We start from the raw sequence: 18,178 nt of genomic DNA, 5'->3' as shown, positions 1-18,178 counted from the left end.
TTCCATTTCACAAAAGAGAAATCACGGATGCACAAGTAGCGCTAGTCCGAAAATTCCACTTCTTTTGCTCCAGTAATTACAAGGCGCTGGCATCGCTCACACTCTGGTCTCGAAAATTAAACCCGGCGGGGTCGCGAACCTCCGCTTACCGCCTAGCGGTTCCATTCCACGGTACCCAGACAGCGGAATGCACACCTCCACAACCCAGGTGCAGAGGGGACTTATAGTAGCGATGCACCGGATGTGTGCGTGGAAGTGACTGAGGTCAACTCACGACCGATTGGTTCTCCCGAGTGGACCTAAGCCTCCTTTCGCCTGCCACTGGCCACGGGGTTTGTCTATTTGAACAGTCCCCGCCCCCTTGAGAAGCCGGGTCCCGAAGCCTCACTTCTCCTTAATGACTATTGGCCGGTGTTCCAGTCCATCTTCTTCTTACTCCCGTCGATTGGTCCTTAGGGCTGGGAGCCCGCCTTCCCTCCCGCCCGGCTTAGAGGACAGCGGGGAAGGCGGGTGGTGGGGTCGGGGTCCTGAAGCGGTGGTACCGGCGCTGGCGGCGGCAGCTGAGGCCTTGGCCGAAGCCGCGCGGTGAGTCTGGGACCTGGCACCGACCCCTCCAAGGCGGCGGAATTTCCAGACCCACGGTCAACCTGGTCCGTGGGGGGACCCCGGGAAGTCGTCCGTCTGGGACGTGAGGTCCCCTCAGTACTGGCCCCCACGGAGTTGGGCGCCGCCTGAGCCCTGGACCCGCACCCCCGAGGCAACGCCCACCTCCTCCCGGACCCGCAGGAAACCCCCGAGCCCTTTAGCCTGCTGTGCGTCTCTGGCGCCACGAAGGCCGGCCCATCAGCTCCTGTATTGCTGGGGCACCTTTGGGTCTCCTTGCCCATCAGTCGCCCCTTCTTCAGAGCCCCCTACAAATTGTCCTCAAAGAGGACCAACGTCAGTGTCAGCCCCTTGCGGTCCACCGTGGAGGCCTCTCAAGGACCCATTCCCCGGAGCTGAGCTCGGTTCCATCCCAGAGTTTCATCCTCTCTGCTTCCCCCGCCCCCATCCCTAGTTTCGGCCACCTGACTTTAACTTCTGTAAGCCCTCGCCAAGACCCTTCGGATATTTAACTTCTAGTATTTTAATTGAATTCTCCCTGGAGCAGATGGCCTGTGGGCCTTAGACCTTATAAAGATCTGCTGGTTCGTTCCTGAGACTGGAAATTCCTTGCTAGCCTCCCTCCCCCAGACGAGCGCACACACCCTGTGGTTTTCTCATCTGGAGTCCTTGGGTTTCCTCTCCCCTGAACGCTGACACTTCCTTCTGCACTCTTCTCGGCACCGGAGTATCTAAAAGCTTTTCAGAACCAATTATTCCCTGTTTTTTTTTTTTCCCTCTGCATTTCACAAATTCTTTGAAAAATAAGAAATTTTGAAAATTTGATTTTCTAATATAATCTGGACATACCTAGGATAGGTGCATATGTTACTGACATAGCAGTCTGCCAGAGCGCTATCATGGCCACTTTATTGTGGTCGCCTGATTATTTGTATTTCCCCCTAGACTGTAAGCTTATTGAGGGAAGGGACAGGGCATAACTGAAGAATGAATGAGTGATCTCAGGAACGAATCAGTCTCTTATAGAGCACATTCCAAGTCCTAATGTTCTATAGAACTGCGCTGTGCTATACAATAACCATCAGCCACATGTGGCTTAGAGCACTTGAAATGTGATTGGTCCAAGTTGAGATTACCCTAAGTGTAAAATACACAGTAGATTTTGGAGACTCAGTACAAAAAAGAGAATAGAAAAATATATCAATAGTTTTTATATTGATTACATGTTGAAATTATATTTGGGATGTATTGGATTAAATAAAATGTATTAATTTTGCCTGTTTCTTTTTACCTTCTCGATATGGCTACAAGGAAATTTAAAGTTATTTTACATTTGTGGCTTGTATTTCTATTGGGCACTGCTGCTACAGAATAATAATCAATTTCCCTCTTTAAATTGAACTGCTGGAGGAAAAAGACAGTCTTAGGCATGCTTTATTTTCTCTCTACCTCGCCACCTCTAGTACCTCACTCTGTGCCACGTACATAGTAGTCATAATGATAATCATAGTTAACAACTATTAAGAACTCACTGTGTGCCTGGCACTATTTTAAGCACTTTTTAACTGTTTAGTGTGTTAACTCATTTAATCCTTACATCAATCCTATGAGTTAGGTACTGTTATCCTCTTATTACAGTTTAGGAAACTAAGACATTTAAAGTATCTTTCCTCAAGGTATATAATTTTGGACTGGATTCACACCCAGGTAGCCTGGCAGCACAGCCCATAATTTGACCCTCTCTCCTATGCTGCCTCTTTTAAACGTCAGTCATTGTTGAATGAATCGAGGCTCTCTGCATGTTTTTCAGTGAGGTGTCCCAACCTTTTTAGGATCCCCAGCCTGACGTGGATAGGGTGAAGATCTGTGTTGAGGAGCTGGGGCCATAAATGAGTTCATCGCCATGGTTTGTTATTCAGAATATTAAAGGAAGCTTCTCTCCGAAGAACCTCAGGGCAAGATGCTTGGAACCGGCCCTGCCGCCGCTGCCGCAGCTACCACGGCATCCAGCAATGTGAGCGTCCTGCAGCAGTTTGCCAGCGGCCTGAAGAGCCGGAATGAGGAGACCAGGGCCAAAGCCGCCAAGGAGCTCCAGCACTATGTCACCATGGAGCTCCGAGAGGTTGGGATTGCTGTGGTTCGGGGCCGTTCATCATGGAGTGTTGGGGTTACATATACCACCCCTGGTTTAGATGCCTCTTGACAGCTAAGTGAGGATTCGGAAAATGCAGAGATTCCATTTTAGAAAGGCACCGATTTCTCATGTCTGTAGAATGGGCAGGTTCCTTTGCAGTTACACATTTCTGTGGCATTTCCTGTGTTGTGATATTTTAGGAGTCGGCTGCTTTTCATTTTTTTTTCTTTTTCATGCCTCATTCCAGACCTTTCACTCTTTCTGCCTGATAACAGTGGTTGGGATGGGTTTGACGAGTTGGTTGCTTGGGGCTTTCTTTCTTTTTTTTTTTTTTTCCCCCTTTAATTTTTATTTATTTATTTATTTTTATTTTTGGCTGTGTTGTGTCTTCATTGCTGTGTGCGGGCTTTCTCTAGTTGCGTTGAGCGGGGGCTGCTCTTCCTTGCGGCGTGCGGGCTTCTCATTGCCTTGGCTTCTCTTGTTGCGGAGCTCGGGGTCTAGGCATGCAGGCTCAGTAGTTGTGGCTCACGGGCTTAGTTGCTGCGTGGCATGTGGGATCTTCCCGGACCAGGGCTGGAACCCATGTCCCCTGCATTGGCAGGCGGATTCTTAACCACTGTGCCACCAGGGAAGTCCTGGGGCTTTCTAAATAGAGACCAGACTTGAGGGCAGGGACAATGTCTTGTTTATTCTTATACCCTTGGTACTAGGTAGAATCTAGGACGGGACGTGGCCTTCAGAGGAGTAGATACTCGATAAGTATTTGTTAAATACACCGATGAATTGTTCTTCAGTTTAAAACTATAGAAATAGGCAGTGGCCGTGTCATCTTTGGCTGGAACTGTACCTCCTGGCTACCTCTCAGGTCCTAGTCTTTGGAAGCCACCCCACCACCAGGGAGACATTAGAAACTGTTCTGAGTACATCTTCTTTTGTAGATGAGTCAAGAAGAGTCTACTCGCTTCTATGATCAGCTGAACCATCACATTTTTGAACTGGTTTCCAGCTCAGATGCCAATGAGAGGAAAGGTGGCATCTTGGCCATAGGTAAGGACAGAGTTTCTGGTAAGGTGAGAACTGGGAATAAAGGACTCTTCAGCTTTGTGTCTACTGCACCCTGGGTCTGCTTCTTACTGGGCACTTAGTTCACATTTGTTTAATGAATTTTAAGGAGCCTTGTGGCTTTCAGTATACTTATCCAGCTATTAATTCTAGCAATAGTCCTGGGACGTCGACAAAGCAGGTTTTTTCAGATATGGAATCTCAGAACTGTTAAGCGAGTTTTCTAGGGCCAGTGTGCCTGAACTGAAACTAGAAGCCTGCCTTCTTTCCACTGCAAAAATGCAGGCTCTGGTTTCTCTGTAGAGCAAAGTTTGGCATAGTGAGGCTTACGAATAGAAAAGTAGAGTTGGGGTGCAGTGAATGAAAGGCAGGTAATTTTCAACCTCCAGGGACTGGTCTTCCATCCTGTGAACTATTATTCAGTCCCAGTTTGTTTTCCTTTTTTTCTTGGGAAAACAAATTATGTATACTAAAGTGAGGTTATTTTGCTTTATATAAGTAGTTCTGGCACAAATATGAAATCTGTTGGTTAAAATGAAAATTATTTGCATCCTTACTGTCTGGAAATTGCAGTCTGTACTTAAAGTAAAAGGAAGGGGTCACTGGCTAACTTTCCTCTGAAGGCAGCATACTTTCCTGGACAGCATGTGCCCTTCCTCACCTTTTGCTTTCCTCTCTTTTCCAGCCAGCCTCATAGGAGTGGAAGGTGGGAACGCCACCCGAATCGGAAGATTTGCTAACTACCTTCGGAACCTCCTCCCCTCCAATGACCCAGTTGTCATGGAAATGGCATCCAAGGCCATCGGTCGCCTCGCCATGGCAGGGGACACTTTTACCGCGGAGTATGTGGAGTTTGAGGTGAAGCGAGCCTTGGAATGGCTGGGTGCTGACCGCAACGAGGGCCGGAGACATGCGGCTGTGAGTGCGTGGCGAGTGGTGGCTGCACGTCGGGGTCCTTCACACGACGTGCTCAGGTCCCTGAAAGGGGGTCATTTACACGACGTGCTCAGGTCCCTGAAAGGGGGTCCTGCACGCGATGTGCTCAGGTCCCTGAAAGGGGGTCATTTACACGACGTGCTCAGGTCCCTGAAAGGGGGTCCTTCACGCGATGTGCTCAGGTCCCTGAAAGGGGGTCCTTCACGCGACGTGCTCAGGTCCCTGAAAGGCAGAGAATGAGGGGGGTGCTCCAGGCAAAGGCACTGGGCTTCTTGGTGGCCTTCGGTTCTGTCCTGAATCCCTTTCTCTCTTCACCCTGAGCTCCGTACCTGAAGAGGAGGCTTAATGTTCTCTTTTGTTGCTTGAGAGGCAGCCCTATGTGCAGTGCTTATCCTGACCTCCAGTTTTCCAGAATCAAAAATGCCTCCCAAGCAGAAGGCATCCCCTCAGCCGTAGGCAAGAGAAGAAGCCACAAGCCAAGAGGCTTACAAAGCCCCAGACAACCGTGCTATCTGCAGGATCCCTCTGTCAAGGTCCCTCCATATCCCGTGGGAAAATGGGAGTACTGGGCTGAAGAGAGGAGCAGAGAGGGACTCACTCTCCATCCTGGGAGAGTTGGCCTGCCTTCTCCCAGGCCTTTCCAGTTTATTTTTTAGTCATTTATTGATCGGTCGGTACGTAGTCCAGACTTCCTCTTTCCCGTTGGCTGTTCTTCACTTGAGGAAGTGGTGGCTTCTTATCCTCTTCTTCTAGACGCACATACTCATTGCTTTCTGAGGCTCATCCCTGAAACAGGCTGGTTTGATGGGCTAGGAATCCAGGCTGTGAGATGGGGGAGGGTCTATCCTTAAGAGAGAGAATCTAGGAATGAATGTGATGGAGATCAGAAGCTTCAGTTGGATCCTTTCCAGTCGGTTCCCTCTTTCGGGGACAGCACCACACGGAGGGAGCCTGCCTGGGTGAGGGGCCCACACATGGACCCTGGTGCTACTTCCTAACTCTGTAACTTGGGGCAGCCTCCGAACCTTCAGTTTTTCCAGGGTCAGATGAAAATAATAGCAAGATTACATATTAAACAGGATTATTCATTCTTTCAATACAATGTTTATTGAATGCCTGCTGTATTTCGGGCACGTTCTAGGCTATCTGTAGAGCAGTGTACAAAGCATTAAACACGTCTGCCCTTTCAGAACTTGTGTTCTAACATTACAAGCATTCTGCTTCTAAACACCCTAGGATAATGAACACTGAGATGTTTGATCAATTTCACTCTCCTTCCTAGGTCCCCAGAATTTCTGAGCTAGAAGAGTGGGCAAGTGTGCTCTTTTCCTAGTGTATGTAGGCTCTAGGATGACAGGAGGCTGTGTCCCTGAGAGAACAAGGCTCTGACCCAGATGAAAGTTCTCTGTGCCTTTTCTCCCAGGTCCTGGTTCTTCGTGAGCTGGCCATCAGCGTTCCCACCTTCTTCTTCCAGCAAGTGCAGCCCTTCTTTGACAATATTTTTGTGGCCGTGTGGGACCCCAAACAGGCCATCCGTGAGGGAGCTGTTGCCGCCCTTCGTGCCTGTCTGATCCTCACCACCCAGCGGGAGCCGAAGGAGATGCAGAAGCCACAGTGGTACAGGGTGAGGAGATGGTTCCATCCCCACCTCCAGCAGAGCACGTTTGCGTAGAGTATCACTGGGCCTACAGGGCAGCAGCAGGCCCCTTGCCGTAGAGCAAGTAGCCTGTCTGCTTTGGTCTCCCATGGTTTTTTAAGCTCAGTATGAATCAGTAGTTATTTTATTGTTTTTCACAAAAGCAAAGATTGATCGATAGCCACACCATTGTTTTCTGTACCACTAAGAGTGAGACTATAGTGCCAGTTAAACTCACTGCCTTCTTATCAACAATTACAAGACATCTTTTTTCAGAGATGTTAATGTATAGAAATATGGGTGTCTCTGGAGAGATGCCAGTGCTTCTCTAGTATCATAAGTCCTGTGCTGACTGCCGCTGCCAAGTGAACCTGCTAAGGAGCCTTGTCCTGCAAAAAGAGCCCTGAACATGGGAACTGGGATTGGAGACCTGGGTTCTCGTCTTGGCCGCTCTGTGACCTTGGACAAGTCACTTAGCTTCTTTGAGCCTCTTGTTTTTTCTCTATTAAATAGGGGTGGTAGTGGTATCTCCCTCATGGTATTGTTGTGAGAGTTGAAGCTAAATGAAACGAGAGAGCTCAATGAGTTAGGATTGTTGGTGACACCGGCACGAGGCCCTCAGCAGGCATGGTAACCTCAGAGCCCCCCATGTAGATGGGTGGGGCTGCTTTCTAACTCTGGACGTTGGGTAGTTTAGGCATTCTGTATCTCTCCGTAGCACACGTTTGAGGAAGCAGAGAAAGGGTTTGACGAGACCTTGGCCAAGGAGAAGGGCATGAATCGCGATGATCGGATCCACGGAGCCTTACTAATCCTCAACGAGCTGGTTCGCATCAGCAGCATGGAGGGGGAGGTGAGAAGCGCGTTTCACGGTGTCCAGTCTTCTCGCGTGCCATTCTGGGAGCGAGACAAGGCGAGATCCCTGTCCTCAAAGAGCTGACGTTTTGTGGGGGGAGCAGGCAATAGACAAACAAATAGGAACATTTCAGGTAGTGGCAAGTTCTGTGAGGAAATGGGGCGGTGGGTAACGGGGGTGCGGGTGACCCCCTCCCTGAGGTTGGTGCCGTTTGAGCTGAGACCACATGACGTGGAGGAGCCAGCCTTGCAGCGGGCAGGGAGGTGGTGCTCCAGGCAGAGACTTTGAGGTGGAAGAGAGTTTGATGAGTTCAGGCGAGAAGGGAAGTGTGGCTGGTGCACCGTGAGCAAGGGAGAGGGCGGGAGGGGCCGCACCGGGGGCCTCACAGCTCGTGGCCCCGACTGGCGCCCATTCTCCTCACAGGGCTGTGTCCACAGGATGACGTGATGGCATCCATCTTTAACAGTCATTGGCTACTTGTGGGGAAGAGCTTGTGGAGAGGCAGGAAGGGAAGCAAGGAGGTGAGTTAGGTGTGCTGGCTTAAAAAGCAGCTGCAAAGTTGGGTTTAAAAGTGCAAGGACTGTATTAGGGAAATAAACTTTGAGAGAAAATGGGGAGGGAGCTGGGAGAGGCTGGGAGAACCATCAGGCCTCAGTGCGTATCTGACCCTGAGAGAACAAGAGCGGGAAGAAAAGTTGGATGGAAGCACCCTAGTCTGCTGTGCGGAGCCATCACAGGGTCCTCAGGCCAGAGCTGGCCGTCAAGAGGAGGCCCACCGTAGCCTTCCTACCGTGTTCGTCGTCGGCTAGAAGCAGCTCGTGGAAAGTGTGGCCTTGGCGCAGACGTGGCCATGGATTTCAGAGTAGCAGCTGGGGCCCTGGGTCGGTTACACTCCTTGTAGCTGGAGGTCCTGTTCTCACGGCCGCCCCAGGAGGCGATTGCAGTCACCTGGGTGAGCAGTGGTGGTGGCTTCAACTGGCACTGGCAGTGTAGACACAAAAGTAGATTCAGGGTCAATCCACTGACACCAGATTCAGGGTATATCTGGCAGGTAGAGCCCCACCTGTGTGTCTTCCTGTGGGGAGCCGGTTGGTGTGGACTTTCACCCCCGGGCTTCCTGCTTTCGTAGACCCAGCGATCATTTGGTGATGGCTGTGCCCTAGATGTGGGAGCAGTGTGTGCTGCAGTATGTGTAGAAGCACAGCGAGTCTGGCTTTGGATCCCCGCTCCTCTCTATACTGTGTGACTTGGGTAAATTACTTTCCCTCCTTATTTTGCTCAGTTTTAATGGGGATCTTATCCACCTCATTGGGCTCCTGTGAGGTTTCTAAATATATGTGAGGTGCTTAGCACAACACCTGATGCCTAGTGGGCATTCCATAAATGGTCACTCTCAGAGTTTTCCCCACCCAAGTATAATGTGGTACTTTCCACTGTACCCCACACAGCTCTGGGATCTTTGTTTTCTTCCAGTAAAACAGGGCAATATCACCTAACTGATAGGTGTAAATGAAATAGTACTTGTGATGGTGCTTTGTAAATTATAAACAACTATCCAAATGTAAGGTGTTATAATTTCATAACTTTTTCATTCATTCAACAAATACTAATTGAGCACCTACTATGGGCCAGCTATACCGTGTCCTAAGAGCTAGAAGAATAAGGCAGCAGTGAATAAAACAGTACATTGTAGCAAGGGAGGCAGACAATACACAAGTAAGTAAAAATACATAGTGTGGCATATGGTGATAAATGCTGTGGAGAAAAGTAGGGCGGGAGAAGGAATAGGGGACGCCAGCATGGGTCAGGGATGACATTTTAAAATATGATGATGTTTGAGCACAGCCATGAAGGAGGTAAGAAAAAAGCCATACAAACATCTGGGGGTGAGCTTTCTTCCAGACCGCTGGTCCTGGAAGCATGAGGCCCCGTGTCAGGAGCGTGCTGCTTTATGAAGGAAGCACGATTGCCGTTGCGACTGAGCTGAGTGAGAGGAGCTGGGAGATGGGGTTGGGGGAATACCTGGGGCAGGGAGGGGGCTCGTCACCTAGGGTCTCAGACGCCCCTGTACAGACTGTGCTGGGAATGGATTACGGGAGGGGCCTGGGCTGAGGCCAGGAGTCTAGTCGGGGGGGAACTGCAGCATCTCAGCAGTAGTGGGAGCTGTCGGGGTACAAGGAGGAGCTGAATTCTGAATTTGGGATTTGGAGGTCGATAGGAGAAAAAGAAGGGTCAAGGTTTGGTACCTGAGCAACTAGAAGGGTAGAGTTGCCATCTACTGAGATGGGAGCAACAGGTCTGGGGTAGAAGGTCAGGAGTTTGCTTTTGAACGTGTTAAGTTTAAGATGCGTGTTGGGCATCTGAGCGGAGTTATTGAGTAGCTTTGGGGAGAGATCTGAGCAAGAGAGACAGATTGGGGAGGTCGTTGGCATATAGATGTTATTTCCAGTCGTGAGAATGGATGAGGACCCCCGGGGAACTAGGATAGTTGGAAGAGAGATGGGGGCTGAGAACCTGAGGTCGGGAGATGAGGAAGAACCAAGGGAGACCAAGAAGGAGCAGCAGCAGGGGTGGGGGTGGGGTGCCAGCAAAGCTCAGGGTCCAAGGAGCCAAGGGAAGAAAGGGTTTCAAGGAGGAGGAAACACTAAGTTGGATCAGATGCTGCAGACCATCCGATTTAGCAGCCTAAGAGTGCTGGTGACCTTGACAGGAATAGTGGATAAGATTTTCTGAAAAATGAAAATGTCTGTGGAAAGAGTTTAGAAGTTTGGAAATTAATTGGTTTATATCTTTCTCAATTTGGAAAGCTGGAGAGTGAGTTATTAAGCAGCCCTTTGAATAGGTAAGAGATGGGGGTTCTCAGCCAGTCAGTGTACTCCATGCCTCGTATGGAATTCCTAGGACTCTGAGAAAATTAACTTGCCTGAGTTGTCTCTACCTGGGTTTCTGGTGAGAAGAGGGAGAGCAGAACGTCCTTAGCAGGATGCTGGCTTGGGGCTGCCCCTCACCCTCGCAGGAGGCTCCGTTGCTAGATCCTAGGTCTGTTGTCACAGCCCTCCGCAAGTCAGCTTTCCCAAACCAAGGGTGGGGTAGGGGGTTCTTGGGGGCCAGACCCCTGCTGCTTCTTCATTGTTCAGTAGGTGGTGCTCTTCTGCCTGAATTAGAACAGATTCAGGCCCCCTGCAAGGTTCTGGGGAAATCGAATCCTAGAGATGAAGAGTGGCCGCCGCCCACTGTGGGAAGAGTTGCATTTCAGGGTTGGGCTCGTGTTGTCGGCAGACTCCCTGGTGCCTAGGCAAATGCCACTTGTAAGTAAAGGTGACTTTTCCCCCCATGTATATAGCGCCTGAGAGAAGAAATGGAAGAAATCACACAGCAGCAGTTGGTACATGACAAGTACTGCAAGGATCTCATGGGCTTCGGAACGAAACCTCGTCACATCACCCCCTTCACCAGTTTCCAGGCCATGCAACCCCAGCAGTCAAACGCCTTGGTGGGACTGCTGGGGTACAGCTCTCACCAAGGCCTTATGGGCTTCGGGGCTTCCCCCAGCCCAGCGAAGTCCACCCTGGTGGAGAGTCGCTGCTGCAGAGACTTGATGGAGGAGAAATTTGATCAGGTCAGTGGCAGGAGGTCCACTCCCTCTTCTCCCAAGCTCCACGCCTCCCTTTCCTTTGCCAACCCTGTGTCCTTCCTGTCTCAGGTGTGCCAGTGGGTGCTGAAGTGCAGGAATAGCAAGAACTCGCTGATCCAAATGACAATCCTGAATTTGTTGCCCCGCTTGGCTGCCTTCCGACCTTCTGCCTTCACAGGTGAGGATGTCCATGGACGTGTCATGTCATTACCCATTCAAGGGTAATTAAACAGAGAAGACGAGATGCCAGAAAGTTATGTCTGCTTCTCATTTGAAGCAGTGCCTGCCGAGGGGCTAGTCTCTGGTCTCTTGCCTCTCTCCAGCTTCAGTGGCATCTAGTTCAGGTTTTCTGTAAATGTCTGAGGCAGCAGACACAGGAACAATGCGAATGTGCAGGCAGAGAGGCACTTCTAGAGCCAGGCAAGTTCTCGTGTGTGGAAGCCAACACATTCATGAGTGGACTTCTGAGAGACCACAGGAAGGGCAGTATCGGTTTCGGTGGTGTGCAGCCTCCAGTCTGTGGGGCAGGGAGGATCCGGTGACAGGCCTGTGTCTGCTCCTGAGGTGGGCACCGGGTTGCCGCCCCCTCACAGGGAGGAAGGACTGGACGCTTCAGAGGCTGGTTTCACGGGTAATAGACTGTGGGTTCCTGAATTCCTGAATTCTTGCCCTGTTCCCACTGGATGGTGTGAATTCCTGGCTCCTGAAGCTGGCCCAGCTCAGACACTGGCTTCTCCCTGAGGCCTTGCTGGGTCACTCTAGCTAGAAACGTGCTTTTCCTCTTGCGTTACAACCCCCAGCTGTGGAAAGGCTTTGGCGTCATCAGACCTGGGGTGAATCTTGCCTCTGTTCTTAACTGTGAGGTTTGGGGCAGGTTATTTGACCTTCCTGGGCCTCCACTTCCTGACTTGTCAAATTAGAATGACAGTCCTTGCCTCACGAGGTGAGCTGCTTTAATGTCTAGCACCTCTCTAAGTGCCTGACAGAGTAAGCGCCAAGAACTAGAAACCATTATTGTTGCTGCTTCCCCTAGCTATTTCGAAGCCATTTGAGAAACAAGCTAAAGGTAAAAATTATAATAATACTCCAGTTGCCTGTTCATACTTAGTGTCCTTGTCTCACCTCCCTCCTAGCTGAGTGTAGAGAGCCCGGCCCTACATCTCTTTCCTCTTCACTATGGTGCATGCTTAATAAGCGTTCAGGACCCAGTGAGAGGCAGGATGGGAAATGAAAGGCCAGCCTGACCCTCAGCAGATGCCGTTCCCTAGCACAGACTCATTTCACACCACCCAGCTCAGATGAAAGCAGAGAAATACGGCCGGTGAGGTGTTGAATGTGCTGGGTGTGAGAATAGGACGTGTTGAGCGAGGATGAGACAATTAGCCACATAAAATCACCGAACCAGAGAGAAGGGATATAATGAGAATCACCCATATTTTGTCAGTTTTCCGTTCTTCTCACCTGGTACCCAGCAGCTTTTCTCTTTTTAATGAACAGACATGCCCCTATTCAGTAGAGCTTTAAATGATCTTGGTTTGAAAGTCTGTGGCTCAAAAGAGAATAATAACTAGGCCAAATTTGATCAAAGTCTGGCATGTTGTAGAAGCAGTTACCTTAGTAAGTTCAAAAGACGGCCTAGCAGCAGGATACAAAGGCTCAGAGGGGCCCCTAGGTTTGTTCTTTTGATGTGAGTTTTTGTTGTTTTATTAAATAATATACTAAAATATGTTCTGGAAATTCAGCCTGGGCAGCCTCCATAAGTACAGTCTCATTGGGAATGTGCCACTTTTTTAAAGCTTGCAGTTTGGAAGTCATTGCTTGCACTTCCTGATGATGCAAGCTTTGGGAATATCAAAAATACTTCCCCTAGGATTGAGCTGGAATCTCTAGCAATGTCAGATTCCTAATCTCTTGGGGTGCTAAGTCTGGAAAAGGAAATTACCTTCTTGATTTAAGCTCATTTCCTGCCGAAACGCTGTCCTGCTCTGCAAAGGTCCCATTTTTCTCGTTGGTGCACTCTGATTTGAGAGTTGTATCACCCTGGTCTCTTGACTGTTTTCAAGCTCCAGCATGCTTCAACAGCATTTGACCGTGAGCTGTGAGAGAAGACATTTCTCGATAGCATAAATGCAGTGATGTATGTGTGCTGTTTGGGAGTCTAGTTCACCGTCTCCTAAATGTGGTCCTGGTGGCCTTGAACACCCCTCACTTTCCACTGGATGCGTGGTCTTGCTTGTATGTGCTGCTGGTGCACAGACTTGAGGCCAGAAAGATGGAAGAGAAGAAATGGAAGAAGGGCAAGAGGCAGGAAATACCAGCCTTCTGAGGAGTCGTAGCACTTTAGCTTAAACTGCCCAAGAATCGCCTACCCATGCACACTGGCTTATGTAAACTTAATGAAAACACATATGTGGCTTTCCAAATTACGGACTAAATCTTGTTCTATTAAATATAACTGTAACAGAAGTCTTTAGGTGATAGCAAAGTGATTTCTAGGCCTAAGCTGAATGGAATAGCCTGTTTATTGCAAACAGTTTTCAATATTACTTTAAATTTCCAGATAATATAAAATAGCTTAGATGATCCTCTCTTTGTTTTTAACCAAGGTTTAACATATATTTCTTAAACAAAAGCATGTAATCTTTCCCTCAAAATATAATGCTGATGGGGATAATTAATGCAATATTGTTTTGGAGACACTTTTAAGTTTGTTTTTTTTTTTTAATTAAAGGAAAAACAGCTTATATTTCTAATATTTCTAAAAGCTGTATCAGAGGAGTGATTATCAAGCAAAGAGTTTGGTTAGTGCATTCTCTAAATTCTTCTTAATATCTTTCCAACAGGCTTTCTTAATTTATTCTTAAATTTAAGTGTTTTATAGGAACTTTGACCTTTCATATGTAGACCACCCCTCACCTTGAGCCATATACACTTTGTCGTTTCTGTGCTCAGATACCCAGTACCTCCAAGATACCATGAACCATGTCCTAAGCTGTGTCAAGAAGGAGAAGGAACGGACAGCAGCCTTCCAAGCCCTGGGGCTACTTTCTGTGGCTGTGAGGTCTGAGTTTAAGGTCTATTTACCTCGTGTGCTGGACATCATCCGAGCAGCCCTGCCTCCTAAGGACTTTGCCCATAAGTAAGCATCTCTATTATGATTTCACCTTCCACCCCCTTTGGTTGGAGAGGGAGGATGCTGCATCCCAGTTTCCATGGAGCTGAAGCCTGTTCTCTGTGTCATTAACCAGCAGATCATATGATGAATAGCCCTTCCTCAGTGGAGTTCCAGCCTTTCCCAAATGAAGTGACATGGATGTAAATATTTGGGGAGGTTGAATACCTGTGAACATGTTAGATACCAGTGCTGTTCTCAATATTATTTACTGGGAATCTCCTAGTTTTGTTCTTTTCTCTGGCTTTCGAAGGTCTGACTTTGATAACAACTAAAGCGAGGGTTCCTAGACTGGAACTGAGGGGACCTAACGGTCACCTTTTTCTTTATCATTGAAGTTGGATACATTATCCTACCTCTTGAAACGTCCCAGTGAATAAAGTATGAGAAAGACCTTCAGCACCCTGCAAGGTGGCGAGGCTAGGGTATCTTCTCTAAGTCTTAGGGGGTCAGTGTTAATTAGAATTGTGTCTTCATAGTTCCCTGTGTTAGTAGCGAGGATTGTGCTGGTGAATTAATAAGCCTCGCCCGTTTCAAGCCCAGCATTCTCCTCATAGGGAGAAGAATTTCTTCTCATATGATGGCTGTGCCCTGCACTCGTGGTCCCTGATGTGCACGTTGTTCAGTTTGCTTCCTAAATAGGGACCTTGGCCAGCACCACACTAACCCACATGATGCCTTTTGTGTGAATTCTGAAGTGGGGCCCCTTCCTCAAGAGACTTTACTGCCATCTGCTGGCATTTGTTTTAAATATACAAGTCTGCAGTGACTACAGTGTGATGGGCCCCTAGACTGTGCAGTAGGTAACCTGCACACCCACATGGGGTGGCCCCGCCTGGGTAACCTGCCCTCCTTGCCCCAAGGTAATTTTGAGGTAGGGTATCACAAAATGGCGTTATGTCTAAACTAGCCACTCTTTGGTTCTCTGCAGGAGACAGAAGGCAATGCAGGTGGATGCCACAGTGTTCACCTGCATCAGCATGCTGGCCCGAGCGATGGGGCCGGGCATCCAGCAGGACATCAAGGAGCTGCTGGAGCCCATGCTGGCGGTGGGACTGAGGTGGGTGTCGGGAACCTGAGCTGTCCCCGGCTCGGGTAGTATGAGGCTTGAGCCACAGTCCTGGGTCTGTGTTGAAAGAGCGAGGCATGGCTATTTACATGTTAAATTGGATAGGTAGAATAGCTCACAGTAAACTCATAGGCTAGTTTCAAATCCAGCTTTCATCACTATCTAGCTGGGTGATCGTAAATAAATTATTTAACTTCTCTGAGCCTCAGCTTTCTAGTCTGAAAAGTGGGTACAGTAGCAGTTCCTATGGTCTAGGTTTGTCGTGGGGATTAAGTGAAAGAGTTCACGAAATAGCCACTCTTAGTACAGTGCAGTGTGTATAAAAAATGCACCACTGGGGATTTCTTGGCGGTTCGGTAGTTAGGGCTCAGTGCTCTCACTGCCCGGATCCGGGTTTGATTCAATCCCTGGTTGGGGAACTAAGATCCCACAAGACATGTGGCGTGGCCAAAAAAAAAAAAAAAAAGTGCTCCATTAATGTTTGCAGCTATCATTTATATTATGATGGGCAAATTGCTTAAGCTCCCTACACTTTTGTTCTCTTCATCTATAAAATAAGGACCATACTCTCAATCTGCTTCCCAGATTGTTTATTGAGACTTGGTTTTCCATAGTGACTGAATTACAGTAAACAAGTTCTCTCAAGGCAAAACCCAGAAAATCATAGATTGTTTTGAAATATGGGATCAGGCCAAGAGAGTTTAAGATATATATTCTATTTCATTGTATCCTTTCTGCTTTAAAGACTAAGCAGAGATGGGGCCCGATCCCCTTGCTGGACAAGAAGGGCTGTTTCTTCCCAAGAACAGACCAAATGTCATATATCCAGCCCCTTATGTGACTGGTTTCCTCTCCCCCAGCCCTGCCCTCACAGCTGTGCTCTACGACCTGAGCCGTCAGATTCCACAGCTGAAAAAGGACATCCAAGATGGACTCCTGAAGATGCTGTCCCTGGTCCTTATGCACAAACCCCTCCGGCACCCAGGCATGCCCAAGGGCCTGGCCCATCAGCTGGCTTCCCCTGGCCTCACGACCCTCCCTGAGGCCAGCGATGTGGGCAGCATTACCCTTGCCCTCCGAACTCTTGGCAGTTTTGAATTTGAAGGTAAGAAATTGAGATGGTACAGATGAACCGGTTTGCAGGGCAGAAATAGAGACACAGATTTAGAGAACAAACGTATGGACACCAAGGGGGGAAAGTGGCGGGGGGGGGATGTGTGTGGTGGGATGAACTGGGAGATTGGGATTGACATGTACACACTGATGTGTATAAAATAGATGACTAATAAGAACCTGCTGTATAAAAAAATAAATTAAATTTAAAAATTTTTTTAAAAAACCAAGAAATTGCGGTGGCTCTTGCCAAGATAGTCAGTGATACTGGGAACCTCAAGAAAAGAATGAGGGTGCCTAGAATTCCTGGATCTTGCTAGGGGTCCTGGAGACAGGGTAGCTGATTCTACAGCAGCTCGTCCTTTTATAGTCTTTCCGTATATTGTTAATTCCTACTGTTTGTTTCTTTGTCCCATACAAAGACAAAGGAAAAGGGGGTGGGGGCAGATGGTGTTGAGGAGAAGTATGCATTGATCCAAGGAGCTAATGCTGCAGAGATGGATCCCCCTCACCTTGTCACCTCCCTTTGGCTGAGATGGTATTGAATTCTTTAAAATGTATAAGCAGGGCTTGGGGGTATTTTCATTACAATGGCGGTGTGATTTCCAAGACTGCTGTACTGTGTAGTTCAGTCTGGAATTCTAAGCTACAGATAAACCCACATTAATGCCTTAGGGAGATACATTTCAGGAGAGAAAAATGGACACTTTTGAAATTTAAGATTGTGTAGGTGGTATTGGTTAAGGCTACAGGGAAACAAACAAGTACAAAAAGCGTAGACATGCTGTCTGAATACTTACAGCATCGGTAGTTTCCCTGTTGCAGTTCCTCCATTTACACTGATTAACACCCAGGATAATCTATTTCTTTTCTTTTCTTTTTTTTTTTAACATCTTTATTGGAGTATAATTGCTTTACAATGGTGTGTTAGTTTCTGCTGTATAACGAAGTGAATCAGCTATACATATACATATATCCCCATATCTCCTCCCGATCTATTTCTAAATTTTATTTATTTATTCATTTATTCATTTATTTATGGTTGCGGAGCACAGGCTCCAGACGCGCAGGCTCAGTAATTGTGGCTCACAGGCCTAGTTGCTCCACGGCATGTGGGATCTTCCCAGACCGGGGCTCGAACCCGTGTCCCCTGCGTTGGCAGGCAGATTCTCAACCACTGCGCCACCAGGGAAGCCCCCGATCTATTTCTAAGGAATAGAAAGTAGCTATATTTAAACCCAGCCTATATCAAACTCTCTTTTTGGTATTTAAATCTGGGAACTAAAATAGATGAGGTAAATTTGATCAAAAATTGTTTTACTCTCTGAGAATATAAAGGGCTGGGTCCGAATAAAACAAAATAATTCACTTTTTGAAGGAAATAAAGGATTGGGATGGAGGCAGGGAGGAAATGCCTTTTTTATGTCTCCCAGCTCCTTTTCCAGCTCCCTTCTGCCTTTCTGCTCATTGGAAGATCATTTGTTACTTTTTTAAGAGAAGAGCTTGGGGTCAATATCTTGCTGCTCAGTATCTTGTTGAAAATTAAATTAGTAGCCATGGAATGGAAAATGCAGCTAGTGAGTTGCAGACCTGCTGTCCAAAGCAGCAGTGTTTATTCTGTCTTCTCTCTGCCTTTGTATCCAGGCCACTCTCTGACCCAGTTTGTCCGCCACTGTGCGGATCACTTCCTGAACAGCGAGCACAAGGAGATCCGCATGGAAGCCGCCCGCACCTGCTCCCGCCTGCTTACGCCTTCCGTCCACCTCATCAGTGGCCACGCTCACGTGGTTAGCCAGACCGCAGTGCAAGTGGTGGCGGATGTGCTCAGCAAACTGCTCGTGGTTGGGATAACAGATCCTGGTAAAGTTTGAGACGGAGGCAGTCTAGGGAAGTGTAGGTGCCTGGGGCAGTTGGAAGTAGCCAGTTTCCTTTCATGGCCTCAACAAGCTGATGTCCAGCATTT

At 48.2% G+C, this 18,178-nt stretch overlaps 1 protein-coding gene across 4 annotated transcripts in view; it reads left to right on the top strand.

Moving 5' to 3' along the window:
• Nucleotides 1–459: 459 nt before the first annotated feature.
• MTOR (mechanistic target of rapamycin kinase) overlaps nucleotides 460–18,178 on the top strand; it is a 128,354-nt gene continuing 110,635 nt past the window's right edge. For 2 of the 4 annotated variants that reach the window (XM_057545668.1, XM_057545658.1), the window contains exons 1-12: nucleotides 460–585; nucleotides 2,436–2,725; nucleotides 3,676–3,784; nucleotides 4,485–4,717; nucleotides 6,159–6,359; nucleotides 7,090–7,224; nucleotides 10,571–10,846; nucleotides 10,931–11,039; nucleotides 13,814–14,000; nucleotides 14,965–15,093; nucleotides 15,963–16,207; nucleotides 17,860–18,075. In XM_057545668.1, the coding sequence (XP_057401651.1) occupies nucleotides 2,564–2,725; nucleotides 3,676–3,784; nucleotides 4,485–4,717; nucleotides 6,159–6,359; nucleotides 7,090–7,224; nucleotides 10,571–10,846; nucleotides 10,931–11,039; nucleotides 13,814–14,000; nucleotides 14,965–15,093; nucleotides 15,963–16,207; nucleotides 17,860–18,075 (2,002 nt within the window). In that variant the 5' untranslated portion in view covers nucleotides 460–585; nucleotides 2,436–2,563. The remainder of the gene's footprint in view (nucleotides 586–2,435; nucleotides 2,726–3,675; nucleotides 3,785–4,484; nucleotides 4,718–6,158; nucleotides 6,360–7,089; nucleotides 7,225–10,570; nucleotides 10,847–10,930; nucleotides 11,040–13,813; nucleotides 14,001–14,964; nucleotides 15,094–15,962; nucleotides 16,208–17,859; nucleotides 18,076–18,178) is intronic. The other 2 variants (XM_057545665.1, XM_057545660.1) reach the window with 2 other exon arrangements.

Source organism: Balaenoptera acutorostrata, chromosome 1 (genome assembly GCF_949987535.1).
Source record: "Balaenoptera acutorostrata chromosome 1, mBalAcu1.1, whole genome shotgun sequence".
NCBI lineage: Eukaryota > Metazoa > Chordata > Mammalia > Artiodactyla > Balaenopteridae > Balaenoptera > Balaenoptera acutorostrata.
The sequence above is the reverse complement of the archived record's forward strand: the minus strand, read 5'-3'. Positions and strand labels throughout refer to the sequence as shown.